The following is a 25,943-nucleotide window of genomic DNA, read 5'->3' as shown; positions in this document are numbered from 1 at the left end:
TCAGTCTGATTGTCTGATTGAACAAGACAATCTTATCACAAAGAAGGCTAGCTCTGATTACCACGATTTGTTATTTAATGGAGACCAGAGGTAAGATGATCGAGTTCAAACTGCTTATGTGATGATGCATGGTTTTTAAACGATAAAAATGCTCGTTCTTTAGGCCATTACGCACAGCGCAGCTGACTACGGCAGCTGTTTTATCCAAAAATGCGCACTGTTTCCTGCTTTGTGTCGGAACGAGGTCGGATCACGTTCTCACCACAAACGAACCGCACCAGAGTTCGTTTGGAAGCGGACCAAGACCACCCTTTCTTGGCGATCTCGGTCCACTTGTTTTGTCCCGCATCCGAGTCCGATTGCTGTGTTCACACTCCCCCAAACGAACCGCACCAAGGGGGAAAACGTTCTCTGTTTTGAGTCTTCCAAGGGGGTTGGGGTCTCGCCTGGAGACCCCCTGGAGAACCTTTATCCTAATGTCCCCCAGGCCCCATAGCTCCAGCTCCAGCCTCCAACCCCACGGCATCAGTTAACCTTTGCCTCAACCCGACCAGGTGCGACTGCTTGTCTGTGTGCGTTCCATAATACACACAAGTAACGTAACATCTAATGCACAAGGTGTGTGACACAGCGTTGATATGCCGTCGAAATGTGAGAATGGGTTGGCTGCAGTAGCGGAGCGTACACCGGGGCAGAGGGTGCCCCCGCCCCGGGCCCACTCGCCCACCCATAAAAAAAAATAAAAAATAAAAATGCATGCCAGGCCAGGCCAGGCCTGAATGTGAGAGCAATTCAATCAATAGACAATAACATTGGTGTGTTTAAAATGAGATATTCCACTAAATATGGCTAAAACAGATTCAAAAGGCAAATTTTTCTTCGCCGCCGGCCTTAATTGAAGAAAAAAAAAAGAAGAAAATGGGGGGGGGGGGGGGGGGGGCCTAAGAGCTTCGCCCCCCCTGGGCTGATAGGGTCGCTCCGCCCCTGGTTGGCTGTGCTTGCAGATTAACATTCTACGGTGGCGTATTGCATTTTTCTGAATTAATGAGATACGTTTTCATCAACAAATCATTTCTGCTGTTTTTTCTGAATTAACCAGATAAAGATTATCCCATTAACTCAGAAAAACAGGTCTGTTTTCTGAGTTAATGGGATAATCTTTAATAAAAAATATGCCCTGTTTTTCTGAATTAATGAGGTACGTTTTAATGAAAAACATATTCTGCACCATTTTTCTGAATTAACAAGAATGATCTAACATTCACATACTGAGTGTGGTTACACATTGCTCAGGTCGAGTGGTTATATGCCAAGTTTATCTGACACAGCTTACATACAACCTTATTTTCATTTTCTAGATCAAAATACTGCCAAACCGCGCTGGTTTTACAAGATGTCTAATCTCTGCCCACTCCCACTTTCCATGCTGGCTTGTTACATCTGGGCATCAGCCGGGGCGGGGCAACCCCCTGGCGGGTGGCTGCATGACATCATTAGATGCAACAGTTGCCCGGTGTTATACATTATTAATTTAATTATTAGTTTAACGACTAGAATCTTGGTGCTGACCGAGGGGGCAGGCTTTCTTGGCGCCAGTGCAGGAGTACAAAAATCTGCAGTTCCTCAAATGGCCACTTGAGGCTCACTGATGGGAGCGAGTTAATCCCGATTAACCCTTATGTTAAAATGTCTGTCTTTACAGTGTAAATAAACGTGTTTACAGCATGGTTAAAAAAGGCTGTATTTGGTCTGTATAGCTAATTTCACTTTTTGTGACAACTGTACGGGGGGTGAACTTTTATATACTGTCTCTCACCTGGTTGTAATTGACAGGACACCTGTCCAGTGATCGCACAGCTTGCCAATCACAGACCAATAGCAGGTGTTGCTGTGGCTCTGTGGGAAACCCCTGGTCTTGTGTTGTCTCATGCGAACTGCATGACAATCAAGATGACAGCAACCAAAACGCCAAACTGGCAAAACGAGAGTCCACAAACCGACATCACACACTCCGTCCACCTCTTTATACAGTCAATGGTGCAGACTAGCGAGGGTAGCGACGTTTAAATGTTTAACCAACTAGTCGCACACATCCCTACCAAGGAGTATACATGTATTAATCGTTTTCAGCTTGAAATGTCCAGGTGTTAATAAAGTCATATGTGTTGCTGAATATGTGCTCATTTGCATTATGTGTTTGTGTGTACGTTTAGTCTGAACAGCATTAGTGGCAGTGATGAGAAGCAGTCCAGTATAAAGAGCACAGGGTCGGACAGCAGTGCGACCCTCTGTGCCCTGACCACTGTGGACTTCAGCTGCTTCAAGGCCACGTGGAACCAAGAACTCCATCACAACAGAGAGAAGTGGAAGGCCCAGGCAGCCCAAGGTAGCCGTGCTGTTACCAGCTCTTATTCCACCTTACAGGACAAGCTAAACTATGTACGGTAACCGGGCCGTAAGATCGGCTGAACTAGATCTTAGCTATAGGAGAGGTTGACTACGCCACCTTGGGACTTCAACCCAAATAACTAATGGATTTAACTTGTAACCACACAAAATAGGATTCCCTATATGCAGGTAAGTTCTGCAGAAATGTCAAAGATATGAGTTTCACAATAAAACATTACATTTATTTTCACATATCACCACATAGACTAGGTCCAGTGGATGGCTGCAGGCTGAATTCAATGGGGGTGGGGTTCCACTGGCCTCAAAGGCCTCTGGCTAACACCACTCGTGTTGGAAACACCACACACACTGAACACTACAAGAAAGCATGCAATAAAGAGCCACTATATATGGTGAGATTTTACTCTTAAAGGGGGACTTACCCCCCAGATACGTATCAGAACAGTGATTTGAAAAAACCTATGGAAGAAACCAAGAAATGACATATACTCTTGTCTATACTATACTCTTTGGCTGTGCTCAGCTCAGGAATTTCTTTCGGAAATCGACGCCATTACAGTTTGCCCGCCACCTCGAAAATAATTTATTTGAGAGCTGCAATATCTTTATAAATATCAACAACTAGCCAACGCTGGTGGCCTGTATGGAAACAGCATTGCTCAAAATGGTTGAAAGTTATATCAATTTGGCCATTCAGTGGCGAACTAGAAATTGAATTATTTTTCTCCCATGTGTGTGTGCGGCGTCTTGTCTAACTACGTGAGATTAGTGACGCGAGAGCGCAGCACAGCACAATAGTCACGACAAACGCCCCGCTCTCACGCTCATGTAAATCACAATGCGAGATTTCTCCACGTCATTCCCTCGTCCAACTTGCGATAAACCGTGCCATGAAATCCGTTTTTAATTTTCGTTTTGGGGCTTTTCGTGATTCTTGTTAAAAGTTACAGCACCTCTGATTTTTCCTCTCAGGGCGCAGCGCAGGGCAGAGCTGCAGAGCTCTCCTCCTCCTCCTCGGCCCATTCAGTCTGTCCAAACTCAATACCGATCTAATCAGTATGAGATGCAGGGAAATATATTATAGTAGCCGATGTGTTTAGAGCAGCTTTGTCATGTTGTCACGTCGTAGTATAGCGTTATATTTTACATGTGTGCTAAACTGCAATGAAATTTGTTTGCGGAAATGTCAGACTGTTCTCATCCCATGCAAAAGCCCCCGCCTCGCCTCTCATGGCTCATGCTGCTGCTGCTGCGCGCGGCCCGGAGCTTGGGGCTCGTGCATGAGGATACGACTCTCTCCCGCCTGACTGGCCGGGAGAGAGTGCTTCCAACTCGGACTGATAATATAAACATCATCATTTGAGCTTATCCAAGTAAGATATTAATAATGTAATGACACATTCAGCGATAAACTGTCTACAATGAAGACGTGTCAAATATGACAACGTGGTGTTCAGTATTTTAAGAGCACAGGGTTTTTTTCATTTCCTGAAAAGTTGGCATTTTGGAGAGAAGTGGCTTTCATTGCACAGTGACGATATTATAGTAGCCGATGTGTTTAGAGCAGCTTTGTCACGTCATAGTATAGCCTTATATTTTACATGTGCGCTAAACTGCGATGAGATTTGTTTGCGGAAATGACGGCAGGGATGAAAGTGAGGCTCACTTTGGTGCTGGGGCTCGGAGCTGATGATGTTGCTGCAAACACACAATAACCCCTCCCTCCCTCCAATAGGTTTGGAGTTGTGAGGAGCCGGGAAAGGGTACAGGGGCAGTAGGGGAGTAACTATTGTGGGAATCCCGCATCTGTTTGCGTGAACCGCTGCATACGACTGGGCAAGCCGCTGGTCACAGACAGGCGGGCAGAGCGTCAGTGCACCAGCTCCGTGTCCCCAGCGAAAAGGGGCACAGAAGACCAACAGTGGTCCTTGAGAGGATTCCAGCATTCTATGTTGTCTCTCAACCTAATTATATGGAATTCTGGACAAAATCATATCTAGGCTATAAAAAAAAAAGAAAAAAAAATAAGATTTGCATCTGAGAGACCAAGGGCCCTATTCTCCCACAGGCCTTCGGAACTAAAACGTGCCTTGCGCCTGTTTCGGGAAGATATCAATATGGCTTTACGCTGCCAAATGCGCTTTAGGCCGAATGGGCGTGGCGCAGTCCCAGAATGGGCCAGAGTGGGCGTGTCGGCCTTAAATCTCGGCATACTGATATCTTCCCACCTGGCGTAAATTTAGCGCTTTGCGCTTTTGAAAACCAGGCCTATTCAGTGCGCCAGTTGCGCGGAGCGCTCCCCTCTGGCTCTCTCCCTCCCCTCTGGCTCTCTCCTCTGTCACCCTTCTCTGTGTCACTCTCTCCCTCTCTCCTCAGTCTGACAGGCACAATACGACTGTCTCTCTCTGACTCCCTCGCTCAGACAGACACAACACACGTCCTATAGGAAATAGCAGTTGTAAGTTCACTGCCTGTGAATGTCCCAGCATGCAATTGGGTACTCCATTTCGCTACTAAATAGCAACCAAATGAGGCGAAATAGATATAAAAGGTCGATCTAAAATAATGTGTAATGGTAACACAGCCTGCAATTGTAGAACATTTCAATATTGGACCAAATAAAACATCGAAATTAAAACACCACCCTAAGTGAAACATATATGTCTTCCTGGGCCTATATATATCTCTTGTAGATTTAACGTGATTTAGATAAGTGTCAGCGGAACGCCTTCGGAACGCGCTTCTACTGTCATGTGCTATACTGTGATGTCCGCTCCAATAACTTGGCCCTACTTCACATTTAGTTTTACAATAAAAACACATTTATGCAATGACTTTACATAATGTAGGGTATATTTATGTGCATCATCCTTCCTGCAGCAGGCGAGAGAAAATGATATCTTTCTGGACAAACTTTCACCAATCTAATAGGCTATATTTTTCTAGCTGATGCATTTAGAACATTCTTTTCACTTTGATCTTGCTATAGTGTAGGGTATTTACATGCTTGCAGTATTTAAACTGCAGTTAGATTGGTTTGAGAAGCATAATAATATGGAATAATAGCCTATAATGGAGACAGACAGACTGGATGAAGGGAGGGGGGGGGGGGGGAAGAGCGCTTGGGTTTTGTCTGGTTTTGCTGGACCACTGGAATTGGAGCTAAAAAGGCAAGCGTGCGATTCGTTTATTGCACTTATCCAATGAACTGACGGTGCATAATTTTACGCTTAAAAGGCGTGGTTGTAATGCGTTAGGCTGAGTGGAGCGCCAGCACCAAGATATCAAGTGCGCTGGTCCACGCCCACTGATCAGCGCTGCGCCAGACGATCGGCCTAGAAACTACGCCGATGCAACGATAGGGGCCCAAATCTCATCATAGGGCTCCTTAGTATGAAAAAGGTTGGGAATGATTTACAGCAACACAATGCCATGTCCTTCCTTTTATGATTATAGTGGCGTTTATTGATAGTATTGTGTTACATAGGAGTTGGTAGGAAAATAACAGGCAATTGTAATCAATTAACAGGTGATTAACAGGTCAAGTGACATCATGGGAATAGGCTTGGAGTTGTGAGGAGCCGAAAGGGTACAGGGGGAGTAGGGGAGTAACTATCTTGAAATCCCATAGTCTTTGGTTCATCGTGACGTCACGACGTATCAAATATCCCATTCATTTTAGGGCAAAAAAAAAGCAGTGTTCCACCCATACCAGGCTTATGCCAGGTATGCTGCTGAAAAATGATACAAATGGTAAAATGGCAACAGTTTGCTCACAAATGTGGAAATTCTGACCAGCATTCTTCACACATCACCCCCAAAGTCATATATATTGGTTAAAAGCTGAAAAAAAGTGTTTTGGGGGTAAGTTCTCCTTTAACCTTAATAAAGACCAATAAACTAGTATTTAAAAGGTATAACAATGATTTACAGTATTACATAAACAAAAATCTAACTGGATCCAGGTTCAGCTACCCTGCCTTCTGAGAGCAACTGACCCCGAGCTGAGGTCATTCACAGCTTTTATAGATGTAGACAGGAAGTCATGTAGAGCAGTGGGCCCCAACCACCGGGCCGTGGACCGGTACCGGGCCGCAACGCATTTGGTACCGGGCCGCGAGGCCGGTCCAATATATATATATATTTTTTATAAACATAGGCTATAATATTATAGGCTGTGTGTGAGTCATGTAGAGCAGTGGGCCCCAACCACCGGGCCGCGGACCGGTACCGGGCCGCAACGCATTTGGTACCGGGCCGCGAAGCCGGTCCAATATATATATTTTTTTTTTATAAACATAGGCTATAATATTATAGGCTGTGTGTGATAGTTGAAACATAGTTTCAAGTTGACGTTTATTTATGTTTGTAGTTGAAACAAAAACATAAATACTGTAGGCAATATACTACATAGGTAAATTGGTGTGTGATTTTAGTCTGGGAATGACTGCGAATCACTAATAAAACCTACTAGTACTACTTTTATCAATTTTTTATTAGACATTTTAATTTTTGTTTATTTTAGTTAGTTTGTTGTAAACATACAGAGAGTTTCAATTAGTTATATTTTATGGTAAAGACTCGTTTCAGGTAACGAAAAATGTTTTTTCATACTAGTTTTTATTGTTAGTTTTCATTAAGGATAATAACCTTGTTTGTGACATGTGCATGTTCTCCTGCCAGACCTGGCGGAGACTAGCAAGACAGAGCCAGAGGAGGCCAGCAAGGAGGAGGAGAGGACAGAGGAGAAGGACTCAGGGACCACAGACAGAGATGGGAAAAGTACAGACATTCTTTACTTAAGTAGAAGTACAATTACTTGTACTGATTCAACTTCTTTACTCAAGTAAAAGTAAATTATATATATATATATATATTAATATATTATATTGAAGACTATTAAACTTAAAATATCCCCTCCAAACATGTTTTAAGATGTATAAATACTTTACGGTGATTAATAATTTGTGTGTGGTTTTCTACAAAAAATTGTGCACATAAAGAAAGCTGGGAGAGCACGAGACAGAGTCAAACAATGTTAAATCGTTTTCGTCTGCTGTGCATTAAAACTAAAGTAACTAGCCTGTTTTTGAAATGTAAGGTGTAGAAAGTCCAGATATTTGTGTTAAAATGTAGGGAGTAAAAGTAAAAAGTTGTCAGAATAATAAATATTCTGTAAAGTACAGATACGTGAAAATCCTACTTACTGTAGGTACAAAGTATTTGTACTTAGTTACTTCCCATCTCTGATGATAGGTGACAGTGACCAAACGGGACTGGAAGAGACGGCGCAGGACAAGGAGCCAGCCGGGAAGGAGCCAGAGGAGGAGCAGCCCAGAGAGGAGGAAGGAGACAAGGATGCCAGAGAAGATGCTGGCTGCATGTTGGAACCAGGCCCGACACACACAGACACCAAGGAGCCTGAGAACCACACAGACACCAAGGAGCCTGAGAACCACATAGACACCAAGGAGCCTGAGAACCACACAGAGAAGAAGGGTACACTCACACACAGTTTCCCCTGCCACGCTCCATTTCGTAACCTGACGCTGCCAGATGGGTGGTTTTGTTTTCACAAAACACATCCATCTGGGAATGGCCTGAGCACACTCAATGTCACGTTAAAACGACTTGGCAGGTGATTGGACGAACCATTTGTCTATCACTAACAAACTGCAGATGTTTGCCAGAAATTTGCCATTCAAATGAAAGAAGAACTGCAGTTCAATCATGAGAGATTTGTAAGACATTTTAACAATCTTTATTGAATCAGAATAGACAGTTTGAGTATGGCGTATGACTCCATGATGTGATGCTCCTCTTGCTATGAGAGAGGGGGGCGTCAGTGCTGTATGAGATAGAAAATCCCCCAAAGGAATTTAAAGTTTTAGGAACTGGGAGAGTGAAAACAGGGGGGGTCATGGAGCTCGCCTGGGGTATGCTTTAGTCAGGTCATGGGCTGACGGGGAGATTATGCATGCCGGGAGATGAGGGGCTGACTGGGGTTTTTAGGCAATGGCAGGGACGCATGGGAGTGGACGTGGATAGCCCGGGCATGGGCGCATTAATGAGAAATGGGAGAGTTTGATCACCACCAACAAAGTGCTTGCTTCCTCTTTAGTCATGGAAGGAGGGATCTTTGGGCTGATAATATAGCCTCTTGCTCTGGTCGGATGTAGGATGCAGAGGCTGATGAGGACCAGCGGCCCAGTTGTTGAAGGGAGGCGGAGGACACCCCCTGCATGCAACTAGATGAATGATGAATAGTTTCACAGTTATTGAGAGTTGATTTGAGTTAATGAGTTATTAATTTGAGTTAGGGTGGACCAGTGATGTCACTGGTCCACACTTACACTCAATAAATGTCAAATTAAATGACAGACTTCAAAACCGTTTACAGTTTTCTGATATACTACTGATGTTCTAATGATACAAAGCTGGTTGAAAATGGGCGGAGTGTTCCTTTAAGTCAATTTTTTATGATTTTTACTTTTTAATATCAATGGAATATATCCATTCTCCTCCATTTACTGGCAGGTTTTGATGTCTAAATGACCAATGAAAACATATTTTAGCGGGTAATCTATGTAACACGAATGCCGGCTGTGTTTCGGCTTGGTTTTGTGTGATTCTGGCATCGTCTGACGTAACTCAATAAGGTGTTTTTGGGTTGTCCCTGGGCTGCAAACTCATTTAAAGTATGCAAATCGAAGTAGTTTCTAATGAGAATAATGTCACGTTACTCCGAGACTGCTCAACCACATGACAGAGCCCCTCTCTCAGTCTGGGAGAGTGAAGAGCTCCGCTGCTAGGTTTAGGCGTGGGGGGTGGGAGAGGTTAGGTTTAGGGTTAGGGTCTGGGAGAGGTTATGTTTAGGCGTGGGGGGTCGGAGAGGTTAGGTTTAGGCGTGGGGGCTGGGAGAGGTTGGCTCCAGTCGGTCTACCAACACGCTGCACGCTGCCTCGCTCAGCTGGTTCTGCTTGTGGGCTATCAGCACTGCGGGCTGTCGGCACATAGACAGGGCACCATTTCACACATCTAACCAAAATTGCCATACAAATTTCATTTCATTTGTTTGCTGAAAGTGGAAAGTTTCTCTGTGCTCACTGAGTCACATTTCTACGAGTAGGATTTGTGACATCACAAATAGTTTGGAAGCCAATTCTGGTCCAATATTCAACTTACAAAGTGTGATTTTGAAACTTGAAGCCTCCAGTGCAGAAACACAGAGAATGGACTTTACAGTGAAGCAGGATATCTCTTGTGTCCAGCAGGTTTTGAGATTAAGCTATATTAAGAGATAGCTGCATATTTATAGATTCTGTATTTACGGCGTGGCCACTAGGGGCCGAGGCGTCTATAAGAGGGTCTGTCCGTATGTCTGTCTGTCCCAAAGAAAGAAAGAAAGAAAGAAAGAGGCCAGGTCGCCGGTGATGTCACACTGATGACACCGATCAATTGTCAAGTCAAGTCAAGTCAAGTCAAATTTATTTATATAGCACCTTTCATACACAAAGGCAATTCAAGGTGCTTTACAAAAAAATAATTGAAAAAACAAGCAGCAAAGCAATGCATATATAAAAAAAACACAGCCGACAGTTTTAGTTAGAATATATACTCAAATTAACAAACATGAAACATTATTTCTGTTTTAAATAAGTTACAAGGCATTCTTCAGTATTATTATTACATGTACAGTCCATTTGTTGGAAATGTACAGGAAAAAAATTAAAAATTACAGGCCGAATACAGGTTTATTCTGCCGGGCTGGAGAGAGGCAGTAGTTTAGTAGCAGCTAAAGGCAAGAGTAAACATAAAGGTCTTTAGCTTGGATTTAAAAATAGGCAGAGTAGGGGCAGATCTAATGTGTTCAGGGAGTTTGTTCCAGTTATGAGAGGCATAGTGGGAGAACGCGGCTTCACCATGTTTTGATTTGGTCCTCGGGACAATTAGTAGACCAGTGCCTGAAGATCTCAGGGATCTGGATGGTTCATAGTGTAGAAGCATTTCAGAGATGTAGTGTGGGCCTGACCCGTTGAGAGATTTGTAAACTATTAGCAGAATTTTAAAGTCTATTCTAAGATTTACTGGCAGCCAATGCAGGGATTTGAGAACTGGTGTAATGTGTTCAGCTTTCTTGGTTCTTGTTAGAACTCTAGCAGCCGCATTCTGAATGAGCTGTAGTTGTTTAATAGCTTTTTTGGGAAGACCATTGAAAAGACTGTTGCAGTAGTCTAGCCTGCTAGAAATGAAAGCATGAATTAGTTTTTCAAGATCTTGTTTGGACATATAGCCTCTAATCCTTGCTATATTTTTTAGATGATAGAAGGCAGATTTTCTTATAAGCTTGATGTGGGAGTTGAAATTTAGATCAGAGTCAATAATAATGCCAAGATTTTTTACCTGGTCCTTTGGCTTCAAAGATAGGGATTCGAGGTGAGCAGTAACTTTGAGCCTATCTTCTTTTTTGCCGAAGACAATTATCTCTGTTTTGTCTTTATTAAGTTGGAGAAAATTCTGGCACATCCAATCATTAATTTGCGCAAGGCACTGACACAGTGTCTCTATGGGGGCATAGTCATCCGATGAGAGGGCTATGTAAAGTTGGGTGTCATCTGCATAGCTATGGTAAGCTATTTTGTTTTTTTGCATAATTAGTCCTAGAGAGAGCATATAAAGGTTAAATAGGACAGGACCTAAAATTGATCCTTGGGGTACCCCACATGTCATTTTGGTTTGGTCAGATGTGTAGTTGCCAATGGAGACAAAGTAGTTCCTGTCTTGCAGATAAGATCTGAACCACTCTAGGACCGTGCCGGAAAGCCCGACCCAGTTTTCCAGTCTGTCCAGTAGAATTTCGTGGTCAACCGTATCAAAGGCAGCGCTGAGGTCTAGTAACACTAAGATTGAGATTTTACCTGAATCAGTGTTCATTCGGATGTCATTTATAACTCTGATAAGCGCAGTTTCGGTGCTATGATGGGGTCGGAAGCCTGATTGGAAGGGATCTAGGAGGTCATTGGAGGATAGAAAGGTATTGAGTTGTTGGTAGACAGTTTTTTCGAGTATTTTGCTAATAAAGGGAAGATTTGATATTGGTCTGTAGTTGCTGATTATAGAGGGGTCGAGGCTACGCTTCTTTAGCAGGGGCTTAACAACTGCAGTTTTTAGAGATTTTGGAAAAATGCCTGTAAGAAGAGAGGTATTAATTATCTTCAGTATGTCGGTCGCCAGGCAACTGTAGACATTTTTTAGAAAGCTTGTTGGCAGGGTGTCTAGGCAACACGATGAGGATTTAAGGCCTCGTATCGTTTCTTCTAGTTTCTTGTGGTCAATGACATTGAACTGAGTCATGTTAATTGAGCACCTTTTCTGTGGGTGCGGCGGAGCCACATTTGTTCTTGATGTGGAAATAGTTAGTCTGATGTTTATAATTTTATCCCTAAAGAAGGTCGCAAATTCATTGGATAGAAGATCAGGGGCAATTTGTGGGGGGGGGTTTGTCAGCCTGTCAACAGTGGCAAAAAGAGTGCGAGCGTCATTGGTGTTTTTGCTGATAATGTCGGAGGAGAAGAATTTTCTGGAATTTTTTAGTTCCTGGTTGTAGGAGTGAAGACTATTTTTATAGATGTCATAATCGATGTGAAGTTTAGTTTTCCGCCATTTGCGCTCGGCTTTCCTACAATCTCTTTTTTTGTTATTTAGAGAGGGAGCGTTTCTCCATGGTGCTTTTTTCTTACTGGAGATTAGTTTAGATCTAATGGGAGCTACAGCATCAATAGCCTTTAGGGTTTTAGAATTGAAGTTATCTAGGAGATCATTGACAGAGGCTGAGGAGAGGGAAGGGGCCAGCGAGAAAGCCTCCATGAACCGTGTGCTAGTGCTCTCGTTGATGTGACGCTTTTTGATGGTTTTTGACCGAGTAAGAGCGATAGGGGTGATCTTGAGTTCAAGAAAAATACAGAGATGGTCAGACAGAGCAACATCACTAGCTGAAAGAAACGATGACTCAAAGCCCTTGGTGATAAATAAATCTAGGGTATGGCCTCGATTGTGAGTGGGCCCAGAGACATGTTGTAACAGGTCAAAAGTGTCAAGGAGGTTATTCAATTCTTTGGTATTATTATCATTGGGGTTGTCAATATGAATATTAAAATCTCCTGCAATAGTTAAACAGTCATGTTCTATGGAGATTATAGAAAGGAGTTCTGAAAATTCATCGAAAAAACTACTAGAGTACTTAGGTGGTCTGTATATAATCAGTAGTAAAATAGAGGGAGAGCACTTCAGAACAGCGGCCAGATATTCAAACGATGAAAAGTCGCCAAACGATACCTGCTTGCATTGAAAAACATCAGAGAAAATAATAGCTACTCCTCCCCCCTTCTTACCGACTCTGGGGGCGTCAATGTAGTTAAAGTTAGGTGGGGCTGACTCATTAAGAACATATTCCCTGTTGTTTAGATCAAGCCAGGTCTCTGTGAGGAACATGAGGTCCAGTTTATGACTCGTAATCAGATCGTTTATTAGAAGCGACTTGCTTACAAGTGACCTAATATTTAGCAGTGCAGCCTTGATAGTTGCATTGCTGGGTTGATTTTGTAAATGCTTTTCAGAGTGTCCCTGGAGAACAGATACTAGGCTTGATCCTGGAACAGGACGTGCTGAGAGATAATCTTTGTTTGTTCTGTAGCTAATCAGGGTGGGGATAGCTAGACATTTGATCGTTTCATGATGCTGTGTGACCTTGTTTTTGGGGCAGCAAATGGCTGCAGGCTGCAGCACATCTCTTTACGCCGGGGAAAGTGACATCATCAATTGTGACATCATCGGTGATGATGCCGGTTCCATGTCGCTGTTCCGACCTCTCGCTGTTCCGACCTCTCGCTGTTCCGACCTCCCGTCTCCCAGCCCCCATGCCTAAACCTAACCTCCCCCAGACCCTAACCCAAAACCTAACCTCCCCCAGACCCTAACCCAAAACCTAACCTCTCCCACCCCCCACGCCTAAACCTAAGGTTGGCATTGCGGGTGGTCGGCATAGCGGGTGGACACCATGATGCCATCAGCCGCTAGTGGCCATGCTATCAAAACTTGACTCGGTGGCTTGTTTAATTAGGGGGAAGGAGTAGATGTCATCGTCCGTCATCTGGCTCCCTGGCAAAAATATTGCCAGGCAGCTGATGACATAATTTGTCCTCAAGGTTGTCATCAGTCTTCCTTCCGACCATCAGACAGAGCCAGATGTAGGCCGGCAGCCAGAGCTAGCTGCCTGGCAAAAAAACATCAGACACAACTTTTTAGTCAAAATAGACTATTTTATAAGTATATTTTAAAACATGTTGGGAGGGGATGATTAAGATTGTTTCTCTGTCTTTTCCAGATTATGAGGAGGGCTGTCATCTGATTCATTACTTCAAGAGACCCAGCTACTGTGCCAACTCCTACCGTCTGCTGAGGTCAAAGGTCGCTGAGGTGCGGCCCATTGATGCCCGGGGAAAAGCCCGCAGGCTGCAGCACATCTCTTTACGCCGGGGAAAGTGACCTCATAAGAGACCCACACAAACATAATTGACCTTTATTCACATGGTGGCCATATTTGATTCACAACATACATAGAGAGATAAAGTCATACTCTCTTCCGGTTTAGGCATACAAACCACTGACCTAAATAATATGGACAAACCCATCCACTATTTTTTGGACTCACGTTTGGCAGCAAAGTGTTGTGTGTCGCCATCTTGCGGTCCTTGTACAGCTCACGTGAGATGGGGGTTACCCAGAGCCGCAGCTCCGCCTGCTATTGGTCCATGATCGGTAAGCTGCGCGATCACTGGACAGGCGACCTGTCAATCACCACTTTTATATTGTCTATTTTACTCCAAACGGGTGAGTTAAATAATAAAAAATGCCCCCCCCCCAGTTGTTATGAAAAGGTGAATTAGCTATTCACCTTATGTTGCCACGCCCACTTTTTCTCTTCCGTGTTAGACGCAATTGTATTTGTTCTCCCGGTTCAGCGTTAGCCGGCCGGCCGGTTGCATTGTAAGCTGTAAACTATATGAATTAAAGGTCCCATTCCGTGCAAAAGCTGTTTTTACTTCTAAATGCATATATGCTGTTGTCATCCCTCCCTGTAATGAGTGCTCAGAACCTCAGAACTGTCAGAGTTGGATTTCTCCCTATCCAGCTCTCTCCCTGCTGTCTCCTTCAAGCCACGCCCCCTTACACTCTGTTCTCCTAGAGGGGTAGGTGTTACGTCACAACGCGACTTTAGCATACTGCGCGCGATCTCTCACACAAACTATCTGTGCCATTTTGTCTATTGTTTGCCATAGCAAGCTGTTTCAGCGCAAGATTCATCATGACCTGTTGCTGTACGTGATCCAGCAACTGCCGAGGTGCATTCGGTAAGTCTAGGCATTTTGAGATGTCCTGTTTAGCGTAGCAACCGTTAAGTTAGCGATAGCTCGTTGCTAACGTTAGTTGTGGACACAACCTAGCGTGCTGGTCCACGGATGCTAATCTGATTGGCCTGAATGGGAACTGTTAGTTCTGAATATATTATAGAAACAGACCATTCCTGGGAAGCGACGAGATGAGGAAGTGAGAACTCCGTCAGAACGAACGGGGTTGCTATTCACCTTATGTTCATACCTTACAGTGGGCCAAATTCTTCCGGGTCCTTTTAACACTTCCGGCGGTCACAGCGCAAAATAAGAGAGTTGTTTTTGGAGCAGACAGTGAAGGGGTAAAATAAAGAACGTAGCCCAGAGTCCTGCGCGGGTCTGATTTTCAAGACCCGCCCCGCCCGGCCCCGCGACGTGCAGTACCGACCCCGCTCCGCGAACCCGCTCATATGATCAGTCAGTACCGCAACCCACCCCGCCCCGCAGACATGAGACCCGCGCCCCGCTCCGCTTCCGCATAATATATATTTTTTTGAAGTGAACATAACCAAAGTAACTGCGATCGTTTCACAATTCACACAGGAAGCGAATAGCGGTCTTTTCTGGCCGAGTCACTGACGAGAGCCAACAACGGTGGTCGGTGCAGTCGTTATTTACGTTATTTACTATTAAGCACATTGACGGTGTGTTGTCACTGGTGCCGGTGCCAGCAGCAGCAGGCCAGCCAGCAGCTAAAGGAAACATGCTAGCCTTGCTGGCGCTAGCTGTCATGCAATGCAACAAGCTAGCTAGCATAGGTCTAGGTCTAAGATACTGAACGAAATACCGTATACTACTGAACTTAAGTCAGTGACCTACCTGTCTATTGTGCCTGCCCTGTCCTGAGTGACGACCTGACCGCTGACCCCCCCCCCCTCCAATAAACAAGCCAATACTGCCACTTAGCCGCCAGGATTTGCAACTGCAGTATTTTCTCTGAGTCTGACTGATTGTGAGGAAGTAAAAAGACAGTAAGGCTATTCATAAACAAGTGTTTATTCAACTTTTCAAAAATCAGCAGCACTAGCTAGGCTAGTATACATACATTCATTCATACACACACACGTTCAGCACATCACTTTGTTAATGACACACATTAAACAGAATGACATGAGCACAGTGAGTGAGCAGCTGATGATGCCTGCCAGACAGTCCCACTGCAAGCCAGGACAAAATAAACCAGTAGTAGACCACTGACCAAACTGTTTAGTAAACTTTACAGTCACACTGACTTGACTATAAAAAAAGACCAGTACTAGACTTAACAGACTGGTTAATATAAAAACAAGACCAGTAGACCTAACATTTGAGACTGATAGCTGCCACAGCCTGCTGAAGAACCAACAGCAACCATTTCAACAGTGCAATTGTGTGTGCAAACTGTGCATCATATAGTAAGTAGAGATAAAAAAAAATACAATCAAAGAAAATAAATGTGCTTAACAATTTTTTCTTTTGTTCAAGAGACATCAATGTAAACAAATTATACAGCAGCACATTATGCAGAAAGTAAACAACTCTTATAGCTGATGTGTTTTAGCTCTGCAGCCTTTCTGTGCACTGCAGTGTACTGTGTGCACTCAGAGAGATCAACAGCACCAGATCTCACCAGACCAGCAAACGACTCTGACTCCTCCTCAGACTGAATGAACTGCAATATTAAGCAATGTTGTTGGGCAGCAACAGACCTTCAGAGCCTCTCTTAGAGGTGACCATGAAATATATTACACATTGATTTATCGACTTATTGCACACACAAAAATAACTATGGACAATGTACATGTATAATTTGTATGGCTTAAGTTCTGCTACAGACAGACCTTTTTGATTGTCATGTCATGCTGGGGAAAAATTAGAGAAAGCCTCCATCAAAACAGTGATAAGCCTTTACGCTGTTAGATCAAAAAATAAATATAAAATAAAACTCAAAGAAGGACCCTGATTTGGTTCTTGGCAAACTGCACTATTTTGTCTGCCACCTCAAGTCAAGACAGTGAGTGGAGTGGAATGGATATCACAAGTTCTCTATACTTGAAAACACTGTTCAGCTCAGCAGATATAGAAAATACTGTCTGATTCCCATTACAGCCTGCTAACTAATTATTTATTTATCTATGTATTTATTTATTTATAACAGTAGACCCCATTACAATTCAAGACTGACACTAGCTTTTTCTTGACTATTTATTTTACATTTCCTCGCACACCACCGGGCCGGCATCATGACGGATTGACAGCGTGTCGTGTCCACAGCAGCAGCTTACTCTCCAGTCTCAACTCTCCAGGCCAGCCAAGACCAAGTTCAGTGAAGGACTGAAAAGAGAGAGAGAGAAACTCAGTACAGTAGTGTATAGACCACACCACCAGACCTAACACTTTCTAACAGTCAGCTTATACAGTCAGGGCAGGGCAGGCTGGCAAACGCCATGTTCAACTCACCATTCACTGTTTCAGATTACTATGCAGAAAAAGTATGTCATCAACTGTCTCTGGTTTCAACTGGGTTCTCCTCTCTTGGATCACAAATCCAGCTGTGGAAAAATCTCGCTCACTTGCAGCGCTTGAAGCTGGAATGCCGAGAATCGCACGAACAACGTGTGCCAAGTTCGGGAACATTGTGGCGTGCTCCTTCCACCATTTGAGAACGTCGAAATTCTCCTCCCGAACCTTCACCTTGAACTCGATGTAAGCCGCCACCTCATCCTGAGGGCCGGTGTCATCGCTGGAAGTGGAATCCTCGACGTCGGATAGTCCATCCAATGGTCGACGTCTCTTCTCGGGCGGGGCTGGAGCTGGAGCGGCAGCATCAGCAGCACCACCACGTCGTTGCTGGGGCGATCCCCCGGCAGCAATTCCACGGCCACGCTTGTTTTTCACATCTGAGGTGTAAGAGGGAGCAAGATTAGGCCTATGCAACTTCATAAATAAAGATGACAATGACACAAGCCACAAAAGAAGTAGCATAATGGGCTAGGCCATTAAGCCTACAATACACAGCAACAATATAATGTAACATAATCCTAACTTTATTCAATTTCTACCATAATTTAATTTTAATATAGTGTGTGGTGGTGCTATATAAAACAAATGAAAACCACTGAGTCACTTGTGTTTTAATTCAGACTTTAGCTCAAATGCATAAATACCTTGAACAAGCTCTCGCACTTCAGTGTGCACGTTTGCCACTTCCTGATCGTCTGCAAGGAGCTTCAGACTCTTGAGCTTGGGGTGCAAAAACATGCCTAGTTTGTGCATGGGGTGGATCTCGAACTTCTCAAGTAGGAATCTCAGACATTTTTCCTTTAGAGAGGAGAATGTCAGGTTGTCAGTGGCGCCTGGCAGGTGGCGTTTGAGGCGATCAAACCACACAGGAGCGAGGTGAAGAGTGGGAGATTTGGTAGCTTCCAGTGCCTTGGTGGCCTCCTTGAATTTATGGAGAAACCTCACCATTCCACTCAAAGTGTCTTCATCCAAGTCATCCAGACGATTCTCTTCTCCCCTTTCCAACAGCAGTGCACGTACCTGCTCGTACTGAGAGCTGATCGACTCGAGCATGGTGTGGGTTGAGTTCCAGCGTGTTTCCACTGAGGCTTTGAGGGTTTTGGGGAGACGATTCTGGAGATGTGTTTGTTTGAAGTAGGTCACGAGTGACTTCGCCCCAGTGACGATCGCAGTGACTTCCTCTTCAAACGCATCCTCCTCGCTTGTTTTCCCGATCGTATGGTAGAGGACGGTGTTGAGCACATGTGCAGCACAGCTCAGTCTAGTGACGGTGCGAAGGGCTGCCAGTATGTTGGATCCTCTGTCTGTCACATAGATCAGTTTGGAGAAGAAATCATCAATGTTGTATCTCCGCAGGGCTTGGATGATAGCTGGTTTGATGTTTTCACCTGTTTTACGCAGCGCACTGTCCCACTCCGTCGTAGAAAGCACTCGTTCGACTAACTCCCAGTTGCCATTGATGTAGTGGATTGTGTGACAAAGGTAGCCTATTTTTCTATAATCATCGGTCCACATGTCTAATGTGACTGCTCCTCCATACTCATTCAACTGCTCTCTCAACTCAGGAATTATGATTTGGCGAACCGCCTCTACCTGTTTGGTCACTCTGCGAGATACTGTTGTAGGATCTGGTAACAGCTTCCTCGCATCAACACGTCCAGCCCGTGCACCTAGGTCAATCAGTCCTTGTACTAAACACACAAAGCCGTCGCCAGCCACCGTTTCAAAGGATCTGATGTCACTGCAGACAAATTTGACTGCTAGTTTACCAACCGTATCTTTATCTTGCATTCTGGGTGCTTTGAGTTCTCCTCTCGTGAAGAAGTGAGCGATTGGTGTAGCAGCAGCGATACCAACGCAGTTCGACTCCGTATGCTTCTTCAATGACGACGTGCCGAGTTTGTGGCTATCGTAAGCAAACACTTTTCTGCACTTCTTACAAGCAGCATACCCAGCGACTTGGTTATTTTCCTGATCTATGATGACACCAAAATCCTCCCAGACTTTGGACTTAGCTCTTGACGAAGGGTTCGGTGAAATTGAGTAATCTCCAGCTGCAAGCTTAGCTTTCACGTCTTCCGCCATTTCTGTTTATACCTGGCGGGAGCGAGGGAGAGCTGACCCGGAAGGAAAGGACCAGCGGAAATGATTGAGGTCAAAGATGTCAGGTCAGACTCAGACAAAACATGAAGTTACACACTGACTGAATTATTATCGTTATATAAAAAGTAAATAAAAATACATATATTATACAACACCCGCGACCCGGGCCGCATGTTGTTTATTCTACCCAGATCCGAACCCGCAAATAAAATGAAGACAAAATAACACCCGCCCCCCGCATTTTTTTGCGGGTACCCGGCGGGGCCCCGCGGAACCCCGACCCGGTGCAGGACTCTGACGTAGCCTACTACTTTGAGCCGGTAGCCTACACAGCAAGCAAGCGAGTATCCACTGTTAGCCAGGTCAGATAACGTTATCGTCGACAATGACGAGCACTTTCTTGTAGAACATACCTGGACTCCAACAAAGAAAGCTTCAGATAGTTGTCTCTCCTCCAAGGCAGCGCGAGCCACTAACGTCAATAAGACCCGCAGACATTAACGTAATTCCCTGGAATGCGAGACTTAACGAGCCAGTTACATGGCGTTGCATTCTTAGACATTGCCGTTTGCTTTTATTTGGTATGTTACATACAATTGGCTAAATTATTAGTTAATTCAGAGTTAGATTATATTGGAGCAGCGCAGCCATTTTTTATTTTATTTTATTATTATTTTTAGCCGGAAGTTTTGATACGGCCACACAACCGGGTCAAATGGGCGTGGCTACATAAGGTGAATATTTTCGACAAATTAATCCAGAATCATGTTTTATGGACCAGAGACACACGTTTTTTAAGAGGTTACAGATGCACGAATTGGGACCTTTAAGTTTGGAAACATTCAGCAGCTACACTGCGGCCAACTTCAGTTACATGCTCATAGCGTTACTGCTGCGAGGAGCCGATGGCTGTACCTGGAATGTTACGTTCTCATCCGAAAAAATATTACATAACTTTATAACAGGGTTTTTTTTGCTTGAAAACAGCTTTTTGGCAAGTCTAAAAATGATTAAGGTCGGCATAATCTACTTCCGGGTCTAAAACGGAAGAACGATTACAAAATGACGTAATGCAGAAGTGTCCTGATATGGGCAAATGATAAGGTGAATAGACCAAAAGTGTGTTTCAGTCCAGGCTGTAAAGACGCTGCTTAATCACTGTTACGGGGGCATTTTAACAAGGGGGTGAACGGGAACTATGGAACTTCTGAGTCCTGCCTCAAGTGGCCATTCGAGGAACTACATCTTTCAGGATTACTTCCATGTCTTCATGAGTGGCTCTCTATTAAGGCACCAAATTAGATTGAAATAAAGGAAAACCTGTCTTTGGACAAAGACAATGGTCATATTTGTCAAGCATGATGTTAATCAAACATGATCACCATGTGACGGCCTGGGAATAGTCATTGTCTTGTAATATTGTCATGTTTGAATAGTGTCCCGTGTTTCATAAATTGTGTGTATGTCCGTGTTGAAAATGGTGTCATTGTAGATTTCTTATGATGTCGTGGGAATATGTCATGATGATGTCATGAAGTCATGCTATGCCTCAGCACTTCCCATAACCCAGCCTGTCTATAGCCACTTCTAAACATGCAGTGAATTCCTGAACATATCCAGACATTACTCGGACAGCCTGCATGCTAACATTAAATGTCCCATTATGTCCGTTATGAACGCGCTAAGCCCCAAGTGAAAAGTCCGCGGCGCTGGCCGAGCAGGTCTAGTTTAGTAGCTCCCGGCTCATTTCCAGAACATGGAGTGAGCGGGCGGGTGGGGATGAGAGGGAAATTGCCAGCGAGACAAGATTATTATAGCCTATAAATAGTTGTTAAATGGCACTTTTACAAACCATTAATATCCCCATCATGCTATTAATTTCATGAATGGACGTAGTTACATGGCTGGATTATTTGGGAGAGCCAAATTGGTGAGCAGACAAGTGAAAGTCAAATTGTTTCTTTTCCTGATAGTGCTGCATTACACTATTGGGTGATAAGTGCCCGCTATATGAGACCGGTTGGAGCTTCAGGGGAAAAGTGAATGGGGTTTTAGAATGGGGATTTAATTTAAAATAAGGTATGTGGTTAACAAAAGTTCAGGCCCGGCGTTTTGGGGGGGGGGGGGGGGGGGGGGGTAGCTGATCGGGCCGGGCCCCCCCATTTCCCAAACTAGACCTAGTCTGGGTAAACCCAGCCCCCAGTGACCTGCTCTCAGACAGACCCTGCTCACTAGTCACAAGGTGTGACTGAGAACAGGTCTGAGAGCAGGTCACTGGGGGCTGGGTTTACCCAGGCTAAACTAGACTCCCCATTCAAAAAAATAAATAAAATGTTTTTTGCTAAAAACGTTTTTCCGTTTTAAAGTTTAAAATGGAATCTGGCTGTCATTAGGCATTGATTAACTGAATGCTATTGCTAACTGTTCATTTGAACTGGCTGGATATTAACTATTGTAAATTTGTCACAATGAATGCAATTTGTGCACAATGTGTAAATACATTTAATATGAATTGTTTAGGCCTAATTATTTGTAAAGTCACAACACATTAGAGATGTGTGTAGTTCTTCATAGATTTAGCCTCTTCATTTTGCTCTCAAATGCACCAGGTTGACGAATTTTACTTTAAAATGTACAAAATCTTCTTCCGGGGGAGAATCCCCCCGGACCCCCCTTGGGTAGCTTGGCCCCCCCAAGCTAGGGGCAGGCCCCCTCTGTAATTTGTAGTCTGTAATCTGTAGTCTGGAGGCTGCAAAAGTTTATAGGACTGGTAATTTGTGTTCAGCAGGATAATCTTCACAAATGTGAATCACTTTTATGACTTTTGAAACGTAAATGCATTTTTTTAATGCGATTTTCAGAAGTCAAGAGTGATTCACGTTTGTGAAGATTATCCTGCTGAACACAAATGACCACTCCCATAAACTTGTGTTAACCACAGACCTTATTTTATGCATTTAAGTGAAATCCCCATTCACTTTTCCCCTGAAGTGCCAACATATCCGGGACTTCCGCCCCCCGCCTACAAAAATACGTCATCCCTGCGGTACGCATACGCATATTAATTAATCGTTTGCACATATCGATTAATTAAATGAGCAAACTCACGGCCAGATGCATCGATTTCCTCAAGTACCAAATGCTGCAAACGGCTTGAATGGTTTCTTTTCCTCCCGGTCTACCTGTCTGTCTTGTATCGTGAAAATGCAATAAGATGATAGTGTTGCATTATATATTCGAGACATAACTTTTTGTGGGGAGAAATAAATTGAAAACTAGTCAGATATGACTTGAATGCCACTTGTAAAATCGCTTTTTCCACCGTTTAACGTTAGTGCGACTACTATTTTGAGCTTTTGGGCAATGTAACAATCGCTCACTTTTTGGCACATTGCCACTCCACGTTATTGGCTGAATAATGCGTTGAAGGTTTTTCATGGAGTGGAGAATTGCTTTCTGAAATATATCTCTGATGTAGTCTACATTGAAAAATGTAATTAAAAGTCTGCCTCGCATCCTGGCTGCAGCCTGCAGACTTTAGTGTGCAACACGTCTCCACCTCCACCTCCCCCCCGCACTCTCTTGTCTCTAGTCTCTACACATTTTCCTCTAGCCCCGTTTGGCACTCTTGTAAGTAGTATGACGTCATCGTCACGTGATCGTCTCCCCTGCAAGAGTCCCGTATCCGTCCATAGACTTCCTTGTGACGGCGGGATTTGAAAGCTCGATGCTGCTCATAAATGCCTCTTTTTATCCGAATTCTGTGCTGGTGACATTATTTTTTACCGAGCTTTCGACCAGGGGGACGCTGTTGAGCGCTGTGATGGCTGGGAGCTCTAACCCGGAAAAAATAATAATATCACCAGCACAGAATTTCGATAAAAAGAGGCATTTATAAGCAGCATTGACCATTCAAACCCCGCCGTCGAGAAGCAATGAACCCTTCTGCTCTAGTAGGTGGCTTTGAAATGTTTCTGTGGCTCTTGCAAATATGTGCGTATCTCTGATTTAGACAGCTTGAGAGTGAGAGTCGCAGGGAAGTCTATGGACGGATAAGGGACTCTTTCAGGGTAGGCGATCACATCACGATGATGTCAACCCGGACGTAGAGTCGTGAAAGGGGCTAATTTTCCTCGTGTCTAGAAACAACGATCATGTCTGGAAGGGTAACCTGATTTAATGGACATAGTCCAGACTTCATGTTTGGAAATGGCTAAAAACTGGTGTTTGGTCAGGAACCCTTTCCATCACTTTATAGACAGCCAAAGCCAAGCCAAGTCCTGTTTAGGCATACAAACTAAGGGATTTCATCTGCCATTCTTTTTTTCATAGACATTTTGTGAATTGCTTATAAAAATTGTTTTACAAGCGATTCAGCCACATTTAGAATCAGCAGAGACCATAGAACATTCAGCTTGCATTGAGGCCAGTTCTATTGAAGTGAATGGGGCAGGCATGGAAAGTCCCACTATATAACCATATGTGTCGTTTCACTTTTTATTGAAAAATGCTTCCACCAGATTAAAGAAGACATGTGATGTTGACTGATGCTTTTTAATTGAAATGTGAGCATTTGTTTTCCTTATTATTGTTCTCCAAACAGATTGCTCTGTCCATGCTACCGCTGCTGCCTGGACCTATAACGTTAAAGGCTTTGCATGGTTCTGCGCCAAAGCCAGCACCGAATGCGCCGTGGGGTGCGGCGCGGCTGGCCGGCCTGTCGGTGCAGCTCGGCGCAGGGGGCGTTCAGCTCCTCGAAAATGTGACTCTGCGGCAGTGCGGCATCGACGTGACGTGACCAGCACGAGAGCTGTGATTGCCCGTTGCCTTGGGCCGCGTATGTATCCGCTGACGTACTTGTTGTGAGAGGGGAAAACCGACAGACTTTTCCCCTCTTCTCAGAAAACTTCAGGGACATGTATTGCAAATCAGCAGAGGCTTAGCATTGTCGCGAGAGGAGAGGGTGTGCCTGTCCCTTTTTTGTTGTGTGACTAGCCAGCCAGCGGAAGTGGTCTGCCGTGTAATGTGTCCCGGCCAGTTGTATGCATTCAGCACCAAGTCGAGCCCATGGCTTGCCGGTTAAAGCAGCTACGAGGAACTTTTAACTGGTTATGAAACAGTCTTAAGGCAAAGGTGCCCCAGCTCCATGCTGCTCCGGTACGGCTGCCTGAACAGACCCAAATACGTCATCCCCGTGGTACTCTATTACTCCCCTGTATTGTGTCATAGCAAGTTTGCTGACATCTAGAAGGGATGGATATCGTTAACACCAGCTTTATCCTTTAACTCTTCTTCTTCTTCTATTGTGTGGACAGGATAACCAGAGATTTTAGACTTGTGACAACAAGTGTGCGCCGAGGATTTTGGTGTGTGACGTCACTAGTGTGCGCCGCTATTTCCAGTGTTTACACCCTGTTGCCAGGCGACCCTGTGTCAGTCTACTATCTACTCTTCAAGAAAACGTCTAATTTCGCTGTGACCATTATGGTTGGTGCAGTGTTATTTGAACGAATTTTTGACCAAGGTGGTGATGCTATTTTCGAGCAAATGAAACGGGGCGGTAACCTGCGTCCCGTGATGTTTTTACACAGACCGTGTAAGCAGAGTACGTACCAGCGTTAACCAGCTTTCTCGCTAGATTTCTCGCTATAGCTGGTGATAGCTTCTGCTCTGTTTGCATGTAAGGTAACGTTAGTGGTGTAACATTTGCATTCACGTGTGGAATGAAAGATTTTCTGAAGCAGTGCTTGTGTGGATGAAATTATGGAGGTAAAACCCTGTTTTCAAAAATACCCGTGTGGATTAGGCCATAGTGACTCAGCCCAGTCTAATTTTTTTTAATACAAATGTTTGTCCATACTGTGGACAGCCTAAAAACATTTCTATTTCATAAATTTGGCTCCATAATTGTGAAATGGATTTTTTAATTTTTTTGGGGGGTGAAATTGTGAAATGGAAACGTGTGTTGTTGTTGTTTTTGTTGTTGTTGTTGTTGTTGTTGTTGTTGTTGTTGTTGTTGTTGTTTTGTGTGTGTGTGGGGGGGGGTGGTTAGGGTTAGGGTCTGAGTTAGGGTTAGAGCAGGGGTGTCAGACTCATATTAGGTAGAGGGCCGGATTTGTTCAACTGCTGTTCAATACTGCTCTTTCCATTTCTCTTGAAACTGCCTGCATTCCGTGTCAACCTTTCTCTTTTTCGACAGCATCTTGTTGATTCCTTTGTTTTTTGGTAGGTAGCCGAATGCGCGATTCAATTCCAGCGTGGCATCATGGTGGCTTTGTTTACACCTGATGACCTACTGACATACTTCCTTGTAGTGCAGGTTAATTAACTTATGAATGAACTCTTAGCTTGCTTATTAGCCACACGTAGTTCATGATAATGGGGTGCGAATTTAATAATAATAATATATATATATATATATATATATTTTTTTTTAATATTCCAAAACATCTCGCGGGCCGGATGAAACCTGCCGGCCCG

The 25,943-nt window shown here is 44.1% G+C and overlaps 1 protein-coding gene across 1 annotated transcript in view; it reads left to right on the top strand.

Annotated features, from left to right (window-relative positions):
• The window catches only part of LOC310799437 (dual specificity calcium/calmodulin-dependent 3',5'-cyclic nucleotide phosphodiesterase 1A-like), a gene marked incomplete at both ends in the record, with an annotated part of 131,599 nt that extends 117,646 nt beyond the window's left edge, over positions 1-13,953 (top strand). The window contains 4 exons of the mRNA XM_083662019.1: positions 2,214-2,386; positions 7,093-7,191; positions 7,666-7,908; positions 13,793-13,953. Coding sequence (XP_083518145.1) covers positions 2,214-2,386; positions 7,093-7,191; positions 7,666-7,908; positions 13,793-13,953 — 676 coding nt within the window. The remainder of the gene's footprint in view (positions 1-2,213; positions 2,387-7,092; positions 7,192-7,665; positions 7,909-13,792) is intronic.
• Positions 13,954-25,943: the final 11,990 nt, after the last annotated feature.

Source organism: Poromitra crassiceps (genome assembly GCF_964638095.1).
Source record: "Poromitra crassiceps genome assembly, chromosome: 2".
Taxonomy (NCBI): domain Eukaryota; kingdom Metazoa; phylum Chordata; class Actinopteri; order Beryciformes; family Melamphaidae; genus Poromitra; species Poromitra crassiceps.
The sequence above is the reverse complement of the archived record's forward strand: the minus strand, read 5'-3'. Positions and strand labels throughout refer to the sequence as shown.